General features: G+C 50.2%; 1 protein-coding gene across 1 annotated transcript in view; it reads right to left on the bottom strand.

The window, feature by feature from the left end:
• The window catches only part of SH3RF3 (SH3 domain containing ring finger 3), a 158,000-nt gene that overhangs the window by 70,574 nt on the left and 75,152 nt on the right, over nucleotides 1-12,274 (bottom strand). The window contains exon 2 of the mRNA XM_020902443.2: nucleotides 10,637-10,891. Coding sequence (XP_020758102.2) covers nucleotides 10,637-10,891 — 255 coding nt within the window. The remainder of the gene's footprint in view (nucleotides 1-10,636; nucleotides 10,892-12,274) is intronic.

The raw sequence follows: 12,274 nt of genomic DNA on the forward strand, positions 1-12,274 counted from the left end.
ACCAATTAGAAAATGTGATTAAAATTGGCTAATCATTAAAAAAATAAAGTTGATTCTCTAATTCACTGCATATATCAAAATTAATTCCATAAGTATTAATGATTTAAATATTAGGGAAAATAAAAATTAAAAAACCTTAAAAGTCCAAGAAGAAAATATGGATATATGTTTAATCTTGAACTGGGGATGGTCTTAAGAAGTAAATAACAAAGATTTGGCTAGAGAAAAATGAAATCCTCTACGTTAAAAACAGCAAGAAAAAGACAAAAAGGCAAATACTCTAGAAAAATACTTGCAGAGAATTGGAAAGAAAGACTGAATATTCTTGCTACATGAGGACTTAGAGACACAACAGGAAAAAGAGATAAACTGCTTAAAAGGAAAACAGGCCAAGGGCAAAAATCACATAATTTATAAAAAGGAAGAAAACCAAAGTGCTGTTAAATACATTTTAAAATGTAATACCTAACATTCAAAAAGTACAACTTTAGAGAGGAAAATTCCTTCTCTCCTCTTTGTTCTTTGGGTGTCTATCAGATAAGCAGGGATGAACATAAGCCAGCCAGTGTGGTCAGTGTGAAGTCTACAGGCACTTGACCACTGCTGTCAGGGATATAAACTTGCGGCAGCAGTTTGGCAAGTCCTATCAAATGTGAGACCCTGCATACACACTGATCTGAAAGAACATTTCTAGAGCCTCTTTCTTAAGAAGATCAAAGACACGCAAGAAGATTCACCTCTGAACATGCTCATTACAGTGTTTGCTCAACTAGAGAAAAACTAGAGACAAATGTACAAAGAGGGTTAGTTCGATAAATAATGATATGTCCACCAATATAACGCCAGTCACCCAGTCCTGCCTAAGGAGGATGGGAAAGTGGAGATGCTCACAGTCTGGAGGTGCAGCAATTCAGAAGATGGGACCCTAAAAACAGAACCTCTCCTCCCCCACTAAAAAGCCAATTTACAGCAGCACCCTTTACGTGGTACATTGTGTCTGAATATCAAAAAGGAAAAAAATCACTAGATGTCCTAAAAGGCAAAAAACAGTTTGAAGACAAAGAGCAAGCATCAGAACCAGACTTAGATATGGAAGGAATGTTGGAATTATCAAACAAGGAATTTAAAACAACTATGATTAGTATGCTAAGGGCTCTAATGCATTAGGTAGGCAGCATGCAAAAACAGGTAGGCATTGCAAACTGGCATGTGGTAAGTCCAAGAAAGAACTAAAAAGAAATGCTGGAGATCAAAAACAGTGCAACAGAAATAATAACTTTTAGAGGCTTATTAGTAGATTTAACACAGCTGAGGAAAGAGTCTCTGAGCTTAGGGATGTCTCAATAGAAACCTCTCAAACTGAAAAGCAAAGAGAAGAAAGACAAAAAAATAAACAAAAATCCATAACAGAATGGAATATCCAAAAATTGTGGGATAACTACAAGAGGTGTAATATACACATAATGGGAATATAGAGAGAAGAAAGAAAAAATAAACAAAAGAAATATTTGACACAACAACAACTGAGGATTCTATACCCTGCAAAATAACTGCTTCATCAATAGTGAGGGAGAAATAAAGACTTTCTGAGACAAACAAAAATTGAGGGAATTCGTTGCCAGGAGACCTGCCTTGCAAAAAATGTTAAAAGAAGTTCCTTAGAGAGAAGAAAAACTGCATAGGTCAAAACCTTGAATCTACATAAAGAAAGAACATTGGAGAAGGAATAAGTGAAGATAAAAGAAAAAATAGTTCAAAATAATAATAGCAAAATGAATCTGATTAAATATATCTATCTTCCTACCACACATATGTATATCTATGTATACATAAGTATATATTACAAGTGTGTAAGTATATTGGAGAAGGGCACGGCAACCCACTCCAGTATTCTTGCCTGGAGAATCCCATGGACAGAAGAGCCTGGTGGGCTACAGTCCATGGGGTTGCAAAGAGTTGAACATGACTGAGTGACTAACACACAGACAGATGTAAGTATATATATTATGTATATTGACATACATGTTAAATGAATATCAGCAATGACACAAAGGACAAGAGGAAGGAATTAGGAATATTTTATTATTATAAGGTACCCACACTGTATAGTGTTATTTGAAAGTGGACTTGGATTAGTTGTAAATGTGTATTGCAATCTCGAGAGCAACCACTAAAATAATTGTTTTAAAGGTACAACTGATATGCTAAGACAGGAGAGAAAATGAAATCATATAAATTGCTCAATTAAGACTATAAAAGGCAAAAGAGAGTAGAAAACAAAATAGGAACAAAAATCAAAGACAACAAATAGAAAACAAACAAAGGTTGTAAATATTAATCCAACAATATCAACAATCCCTTTTAATAGCAATAGTCTAAATGTACAAATTGAAAGAGAATGTCGTGGTGGATTAAAAATAAACAAGACCCAACTATATGTTGTCTACAAGAAACCCACTTTAAATATAAAGATACATATAAGTGAAAAATAATGAGATAAAGAAAGATATACCATGCTGACACTAATCAAAAGAAAGCTGCAATAGCTATAAATGAGAGACAATGCAAATCACTAATATTAGTAATGAAAGAGGGGACACGACCACAGATACCTTGGGCATTAAAAAGATAGTAAAGAAATATTATGAACAAATCTATGCCCACAGATTTAATAAACAAAATGGGCCAATTTCTTTAAAGACACAATCTGCCAAAATTCACACAAGAAAAATACTAATAGACAATCTGAATAAGTCTGTATCTGTTAAAGAAATTGAATCAATAATTAATAAACTTCCTAAACAGAAAGCACCAGACCCAGATGGGTTCACTCGTGGATTCTACCAACAATTTAAGGAAGAAATTATGCCAAATTCTCTAACAATTTCTTTCAGAAGACAGAAGCAGAGGGACCACTTCCTAACTCATTGTACGAGGTCAGCATTATAACATACACCTCACTAAAGATACACAGATGGTACATGAAATGATACTCCACATCATATGTCATCAGAGATATGCAAGTTAAAACAACCGTGACATGCCACTGCACACGATTAGTAATAGAAAGGCCAAAATCCAGAACAATGGCAACATCAAAAGGACTGTAAAAGGATCAGTGGTTACCAGGAGCTGTGGGGGAGAGTGGTGGCTTGTGCAAGCTTCCGATGGGAGGGACTGGCTGTGGGGAGAACTGGGTCTTGCTCTGGTGGGCAAGGCCACACTCAGTAAATCTTTAATCCAATTTTCTGCTGATGGGTGGGACTGTGAGCCCTCTCTATTAGTTGTTTTTTTGGCCTCAGGCGGCCCAGTCCTGGAGTCTGCAGTCTCTAGGGCAAGGCTATGGTCTGGGCTGTGCATCAGCAAGTGACCAACTTCCTGATATCACTGAGGCTAGTTCCCCACCGCTCTGCTCTGCTCCAACCCGACCCACACCAGGGACACAACCTCCGTGAGGAGTACTGAGAGCTGAGTGGCACCGCAGAGCCGCCAGCACCAAGTTCCATGGGTCCTGCCAACAGTCACACCTTCTCCCACCACCAACACAGGACCCAGAAAACGATGCCTGGGTCCTGTCAGGCCTCAGATTTGCTGTCATACTTCACAGCCTAGGGTGGGGTAGGCATCTGCTCTGCAGCAAGAAATGCACCCCCTGGAACCCCAGCTGCGTTGGACAGGGCAGGCCCGAATCCAGGGCACAGTGCGCTGCTCACAGGGGTGCCGAGGCCTCCGCTAAGTCAGCTGAGCAGTCGTGCTGGGAACTCTGGGCGGCACCACTGAAGCTGCAGACTCTCCAGCCTGGGCCAGGAAGTTGGCATCTCAGGATCTGCTGGCCGTACCTTCTCTGTCTCGTGCTCAACTCTGCTCTTTTAGGATGGGAGCTGCCAGAGACGCAGGAGGAGACTGGGTGAAGGGGTCTGGGTGAGGGCCAGCGAGGCTGGATGGAAACCGCTGCCAGCAGGCAGGTTGGCCAGAGCCCGGTTCCCCAGCACTGCCCAGGGTGGAGCAGCAAGTGTCCTCTTCCTGATGCTAGGACACTGGTGAAGCATTGGAGAGCGGGACAAGGTCTGGGCCAATCTGGCTGTGTCAAGGGTTTTCTGGACGAAAGTTGCTTCTGTGACATCTTTCCACCTTCAGACACACAACTCTGCTTCACTTTCAGGCTCCCCGGCAAGTGCTCCTCTCGCGGGTCAGTGGATCCCCTAGGCCACCTCCCTGTTCCAAGCTCAACCAACATTGAAGGCCAGGGCCCAGAGGCAGAGCTCAGGGTGGTCCTGAGTGGCCTTGAACAGACACTGGTCAGGTGAGGAATGGACCGCCTTCCTGCTCAGGCTCAGCGGGCAGCACATTGGCAAAGGAGTCAGGCCCCACCTCAAGGGGCTTTAACTGCATTTCTAATTAATTTACCCAACTCTCCCATGTTTGTAGGGCTCCTCTGTGGCTCAGTGGAAAAGAATCCTCCTGCAATGCAGGGGACACAGATTCAATTCCTGGGTCTGGAAGATCCCCTGGAGGAGGAAATGGCAATCCACTCCAGCGTTCTTGCCTGGAGAATCCCATGGACAGAGGAGCCTGGTGGGCTATAGTCCATAGGGTGGCAAAGAGTCGGACACGACTGAGAAATGAAGCATGCATGCATAAGTGCCTGTCTGTGCGTGACTCCTGCCGGGGAAAAGCCAAGCTGCAGACAGATGAGTCTGTTAGGAAGCCCAGGCCTGAGTCTTTTCCTCCCTGACCTGCCAGGAGACTGGGGTCTCTGCCCGCACCGAAGTCCTGGACACCACAGGGTGGCTGGCTGAGTACACTGCCCCCAATACCCTGTCAAAGGGACGTCTCACATACTGAGGGCCTGGCCCACACCTGGAGAGCTCCCGCAGCAGCTCCAAGAAGACCAGCCCTGGGGGCTGGACCGTTTCTTAAACGTGCCGTGGGGTGGATCACACATGGGGAGCCGGCCCTTCCAGGGGCCTCCCAGCTCCACGGTCCCCTCTTTCCCTGCAGCCACATGGTCTCCCAGAGGCAACGAGAAGCAGAGACCAGGAGAGGCCCTTCAGAAATGCCTTGAGAGCGTCATGACCGCCCTCAGGACGGAGGACACACGGGGACCCAGGCTGCTCACAATGGGCACAGTGGCCTTGGCTTGGGGGCTGAGGGCTTCCACACCCCTGCAACCCCCCCCAGATGCAGTCACCAGGATGAGACGGGCGCAGGGGACCCATCTGGGGACTCAGCTCCAGTGTGTGTGTCTGTGGAGGAGGCCCAGCCTCGTGGAGTGTCCTGGGCAAAGCCTGAAAGGACAGGAAGCTGCGGGCGTGGAGGTGAGCCCACGACTGGTGCCTGTTTTGAGACTGGCTCCCAAAATGCCTTTGTTCATTGAATCCTATCAACCCCATTTTATAGTCAAAAATAGATACTCAGAGGTAAAGTAAATGATTCAAGTGAAAGTAAAAGTGTTAGTTGCTCACTCGTGTCCAACTCTTTGTGACTCCATGGTCTGTCCATGAAATTCTCCAGACAAGAATACTGGAGTGGATTGCCATTCCCTTCTCGAGGGGATCTTCTGGACTCAGGGATTGAACCTGGGTATCCTGCACTGCAAGCAGATTCTTCACCATCTGAGCTACCAGGGAAGCCCAGATACCCAAAGTAAGAGATAAAAGTGAAGGTGTCACAATTTGAATCCCATCTCACTCAGGAGCTGACACTCTGAATACATTTGATTTCTATCCCGGATCAGAACTCGCTTTGGGATTCATGCTGGGCCAATTCACAAAGCAGAGAATCCCCTCAATGAGGAAGGACCAGTAAATACTCAGTGGTGGAGGAAGACCATAGGGAGGGTTTGGCGGAGCTGCTAGCAGGAGGAGCATCTGCCAGAGTCCGGACAACACTGAGGCTTTAAATGGGCTTGGCCGGCTCGAGCAGCCAGCCCAGCCCCACCCTGGCACGTGGAGGGCATTGTCATGTGGGTGACGGTCTGGAGGGACTGGCTGCAGCGCTGGATGCTGCACTGCTGTCACCTTCAGTTGTTTCATCCACACATGCCCAGCTCGTTGGAGTGGGACTGCTAAGAAGTATAAATTGTGCTTTTTATAGCTGCTCTACCTACGAGAAGTAATTATGCATTCTCTTCTTCAATGAAACAAAGACTTTGGTTTTAGAATGACTTTAATTAATGCAATTTTAACAAGACTGTTCAAGAGCTGACATCGAAGGTAAGAATCTTGCTTTGATGCACATGCCTCATGCCTTTTAAAACTTCATCCGTCCCACGACAGTGCTGTTTTTTTAAAGGGAAGTTAGCACCATCCGTGGATTTTATTTTATTTTTTTCCATCTGTGGATTTTAGACGCTCCTTCTTTCCTTGCTGAGTCCAGAAAGGAACATATCCAAACAGCAAAACACTCCCTGGAGGCAGAACCAAGCTGGTCAGAGCCACATGGTCACTCAAGGTGGTGAGATTGAGGCTGTTAGAACCAGTATTCCAGGCCAGTGGAGGGAAGCTCAGGCTGTAACACAGGGTGGCAGGGATGGGGGTGGGGGGGGCAGTGGCGGCTGGAGGGGAGAGAGGAGAATGGGCAGGTGCTCAGACAAGCAGGCTGTGCCCTAACTTAAGGGGTGTGGAGTGGGTGCTGGTGACACGCCTGTGTGAACACAGTGGGGAACACAGCAGGGCCACAGCAAGGTCTTCACCAGGAAGCATGCCCTGCCATCTCCAACTCTCCACGTCAGTCCATGGATTGAGAGAAAGAAAGTCCTGGAAGAGCAGCCCAAGGGATGTGTGGCCCACCGGCTCCCACACCTCTGCTTCCTAATCTGGGCTCAGAGTCCTGGGAAGACCGGGGGCCACCCGCCTCGACGGCACAGTCCAGGGTGCCAGGGGCCCCCGTGATGTAAAGTGGCAGCAGTACCACCAGAAGGTGAGTCTCAAGGACCCGAGTTTGCACCATCTCCACGAGGCAGCTTTAATGTCTCTTTTGAAATACTACACATTACCTGCCGCCTTGACCAGACACTCCGCACACCTCCTGGGTGACCCCACTGCCCGTCACTCTCAGGAACAGTCCCCTGCACTCCTGCCCTGTCTCCCCAGCCAACGTCAGGCTTGTTGGTACAGCCAGGCTCCCAGCGTGGCCTGGCTTGGCACGTTTTGCTAGAGAGCAGCCAGGTGCCCCTCTGTCCTTTGACCAGTAGGCTCTGGACATCCCCCCGGAGGTGAGGGTCCCAGGCAGAGGCTGGCACATGGAGCATGTGATGGAGGAGGAGGACAGGGAGGCTTCTCCCTTCTCTCACCGGGTGGAGACGCTGGCGGCTCCCGCACTGCAGCTGTCCACTGGGTGAGCCTCCTCCACGAAGGCTGTGAGGAGGGCCCACCCCGACCTTGTCAGCCGTGACGGGTCTGTCTCCTCACAAGGGCTCAACCCAACCCCCAAGGGGTGGCTCTCTTGATCCTTACAGCACAGAGCGCCAGGGCCCCGGGGTCTCAGGGCAGGCTGGGCAGGGGAGTGGGCACCAGGGGCTCTGCTGCCTGACCTCATTTGGCAGCCCACGCTCCAACCTCGGAGGGGGATGCCTAGTGCTGCGTTCAGGGAAGCTGCAGGGCTGGGTGACAATCACAATGAACAGCCCGATAGAAGGGAAGTGGAGAGAGTTAAACGTGAATGAAAAGAGATCATTCACCTTCAGGCTGAACAATGGAATGGCCTGCCCAGAACAGGCCAATTTTGCTCAAAATGGAGCATGGGGTACTCACATCCCTGCACAGTGCTCGGCACCAGAGCTGAGCTCGGCTCTGAGCACAGGAGAGGCTCACAGTGAGCTGGGACCTAGCTCTGTGTTTACAACTGTGCGTGGGGAGAGACTGGAGGAGGAAACACAGGACAGCACACGGGAGAGGGGGAGGACTGTGCAGCCTCTTAGAGCTGTGGCTTTGCTAGACACCCGCTGACCGGAAACCCCCTCCACAGGTGGAACCTGTCCACTCTGGCCGGGCATGGTAGTAACCACTTGCGTTAGTTATCTTACAATAGGTGATACCAACAGGGAGCTTGGAACCAAGAAGTTACCACCAGCTGGAAGAATTTGGGAGGAGATGCCAGCCCCTAATAAGCTCTGCCAACCTCCCAGGAACCCTGGTGCTGGAATCCATCTTGGCTGAGAGAGGCACACGCCACCAGCAAGGACCCTGAGTCAGACCAAACACAGGCCAAGCAAGATGACTGGCCAGAAACAAGCCGGTAACTAACCCCATTACCTTAAAACCAAAGACTGCGAGCCACGTGGTGAGTGGCTCTCCTGGAGTCCTGTTGCTCTCTGCCTGGGTGCCCTTCCCAGTTAAGTATTGTGCTTTTTCAGCACATGTATTGCCTCAGACAATTCATTTCTGAGCATTAGACAAGAGCCCACTCTCAGGCCCTGGAAGAGGCCTCCCTCCTGCAACAGCTTCCACATCAGGAAGACAGGCTTCCGGGGACCCTGGCATGCAGTTGTGAAGATCAACAACGAATCGATGATGTTTCCGAGGTCCAGGTGCTGTGGCCCTCCCAGCCCTGGACTGGGAAGAAGTGAAGCAGCCAGGAAGTGGGGACGTTCACAAGCCCTGACTCTGCAGCCTCTGCGCATTGACACCGCACCCCAAAGGCCGGGAGGCTGGAAGCCAGGCCCCTCCATGTCTCCCTCGGTCCCCAGGACAGTTCAGTTCAGTTCAGTTGCTCAGTTGTGTTCGACTCGTTGCGACCCCATGGACTGCAGCACGCCAGGCTTCCTTATCCATCACTAACTCCCAAAGCTTGCTCAAACTCATGCCCACTGAGTCAGTCATGCCATCCAACCATCTCATCCTCTGTTGTCCCCTTCTCCTCCTGCCTTCAATCTTTCCCAGCATTAGGGTCTTTTCTAATGAGTCAGTTCTTCCCATAAAGTGGCCAAAGTACTGGAGTTTCAGCTTCAGCATCAGTCCTTCCGATGAATATTCAGGACTGATTTCCTTTAGGATGGACTGGTTGGATCTCCTTGCAATCCAAGAGACTCTCAAGAGTCTTCTCCAACACCACAGTTCAAAAGCATCAATTCTTAGGTGCTCAGCTTTCTTTATAGTCCAGCTCTCACATCCACACATGACTACTGGAAACACCATAGCCTTGACTACACGGACCTTTGTTGGCAAAGTAATATCTCAGATTTTTAACATGCTGTCTAGGTTGGTCATAGCGTTTCTTGCAAGGAGTGTCTTTTAATATCATGGCTGCAGTCACCATGTGCAGTGACTTTGGAGCCCCCCAAAATAAAGTCTCTCACTGTTTCCATTGTTTATGCATCTATTTGCTATGAAGTGATGGGACCAGATACCATGATCTTAGATTTCTGAGTGTTGAGTTTTAAGCCAACCTTTTCACTCTCCTCTTTCACTTTTATCAGGAGGCTCTTCAGTTCCTCTTCACTTTCTGCCATAATGGTGGTGTCATCCACATCTGAGGTTATTGATATTTCTCCTGGCAATCTTGATTCCAGCTTGTGCTTCATCCAGCCCAGCATTTCAAATACATGACGTACTCTGCATAGAAGTTAAATAAGCAAGGTGACAATACACAGTCTTGACGTACTCCTTTCCCAATTTGGAATTAGTCTGTTGCTCATCAAGTTCTAACTGTTGCTTCTTGACTTGCATACAGATTTCTCAGGAGGCAGGTCAGGTGGTCTGATATTCCCATCTCTTGAAGAATTTTCCACAGTTTGTGGTAGAAGTTTCCACAGTCAAAGGCTTTGGCATAGTCAATAAAGCATAAATAAATGTTTTTCTGGAACTCTTGCTTTTTTGATGATCCCACAGATGTTGGCAATTTGATCTCTGGTTCCTTTGCCTTTTCTAAATCCAGCTTGAACATCTGGAAGTTCATGGTTCATGTACTGTTGAAGCCTGGCTTGGAGAATTTTGAGCATTACTTTGCTAGCGTGTGAGATGAGTGCAATTGTGCAGTAGTTCGAACATTCTTTGGCATTGCCTTTCTTTGGGATTGGAATGAAAACTGACTTTCCAGTCCTAAGGCCACTGCTGAGTTTTCCAAATTTGCTGGCATATTGAGTACAGCACTTTAACAGCATTATCTTTTAGGATTTGAAATAGCTCAACTGGAATTCCATCACCTCCACTAGCTTTGTTCATAGTGATGCTTTCTAAGGCCCAATTGACTTCGCATTCCAGGTTGTCCCCAGGACAAGCGCACAGGAATTACGACTGGTTTGCCACTGACTGGGTCCCGAGGTCTCAGTGGAGCCTCATATGGCCCAAACACATGCATCCACCCCCAGACCCTCCAAGAAGGGCCAGGACGGGCTGGTTTCTGGGCCCAGCTCCCACTCCAGGATCTGACAGGGGTCTCTGCCATGGTCTCCCCAGCAAGCCCCCTCCAAGGGCCCATGAGCCCTGCACAGCCATGACTTGGGTAACAAGGGTCTTGCCCCCCCTACCACAGAGCACCTGTCGGTGGGGCTGGGTGCCCCCTCTTCCACCCAGCAGACTTTCAGTAAGGAGAAACCACTCCTGTCTCCATCAGGGCAGGGCCTGGACTCACATGCTCACCCAGGCTCCCGTCTGGGGCTGTGGTCAGGGGACGGCCGCGTTCGAACACACCTTACCTTGCTAAAGCTCAGACAGTCTTTGTCCTGGTCTCTGTCCTTCATCTCGAAATCATAGAGTGCTTTGCCCTGGGGCGGGGCTGGGGGCAGCGGCCGCACGCCCTGGACGAAGCCGGCAGGCAGGAGGCCGTGGTACCAGAGCTCGTCGCCCCGGCGTTGTAGGACGACAGCATCCCCGTCGCCGGACCTGAGCTCCCCAGGCTCTGTCCCCTCGAGGTTGAGCAGGGCTTTGCCGGCAGGTGGTGGGGGAGGGCCCTGGAAACAGAACAGGTGTTACTCAGCGGCTGCCTGGACAGTGTCTGACCTGCGGGGCCCCCAAGTCTCAGAGCCCAGGAAGGGGGATACCTCTGAGGAATACAGGGTACTGACAGCCCACCAGGTATGCACAGCGCTTGGCACAACAGCCTAACTTGACTCGCCCCAGAAACATGGGCCACGCCCTGATGGACGGGGTCTGCAGAGGGTCCCCAGACATGCCCCAGGCCTCCCTGAGGGCTGCCGCATGCTAAGCTGGAAGGATGCTGAGGAGGAGCTGGGAGACCTTCATGCAGACTCTGAGAGGGACAGGGCCCCTACCCGGGCTCTGGCTTCAGATGCTTTGCCCACCACCACATGCTAACTGGTCATCCCCTGGGTGCCATCCCCCCTGCTGCATTCCCGGCTACCACCATCACACAGGACGGTGTGTCTGGGGGGTTTCAAGCTGAAAGGACAGACTTGCTGGGCTGTTTCGCACCCTCCCACATCATTGCTGCAGGGCCTGGGGGCACAGGCTCCAGGCCCACCAGGGGGAAAGGCACCCCTAGGGCTGAGAGTGCTCATGAGGGGTCCCGGCCGCCCCACCACCCCACATCTTGCCCGCCATGGCCCCTGGCTTCCGGAGGTCAGAGAAGTCTCATCCACAAGGGCCTGAGGCAGGTCCTCTTTAGGTCTCGGGACGCCCCCGTCCTCCTGTCAAAGGTCATCCAGCCCACTGCCCTTCTGATCTGTCTGGCCTCGAGCCACCCTCGGGCCCCCTGCTCTTGGGTAACACGGGTCCACTGAACCTCACACCTCGCGCCTGGGGCACCTGCCAACTAACCCCTGGTCTGGTTTGTGAAGGCCAGGGTGGGTGAGTTTCTCTCCTTCTTCTCTGCAGTGGCCAGTTCCCATGGGTCCCAGCCTCTGAGCGAGGGAAAGACAGGGGCCAGATGCCTCCAGAGCAGACAGGAGTGGGCCTAGCAGATGGCTCGGGCTCCTGCCACAGCCTCCGGCAGTCACGCCCATCTGGCGGTCGGAGTGCTGGGCGGGGAGCAAGCACACAACCTAACCAGCTCCAGCCACACCTGCTGAGGGGGCCAAGCTGCTATTTTGTCCTGTCAGTGGACCGGGAGGTGGCAAGAGGAGGCAGAGTAGGGGCGCAGGATTGGGAGAGGGGGAGACACCCACCTCACTAATCCCCTCCCTGCCCTCAGACTGTTAAGACCAGCATCTCCTACAGGACCGAGAGGAGGGGCCGCCTTAAGATTCGTGGTGGGGAAGGGAAAGCGCACTCCTGGGGGTGAAGAATAGAAGTCAGATGGTGCTAGGGGGCAGCTGCTGTGTTAACCCGAGCCTCTCCCCCCGGCAATGCTTGGAGCTGGTGGGTCTTGCACCCCC

This window comes from Odocoileus virginianus, chromosome 2 (assembly GCF_023699985.2).
Source record: "Odocoileus virginianus isolate 20LAN1187 ecotype Illinois chromosome 2, Ovbor_1.2, whole genome shotgun sequence".
NCBI lineage: Eukaryota > Metazoa > Chordata > Mammalia > Artiodactyla > Cervidae > Odocoileus > Odocoileus virginianus.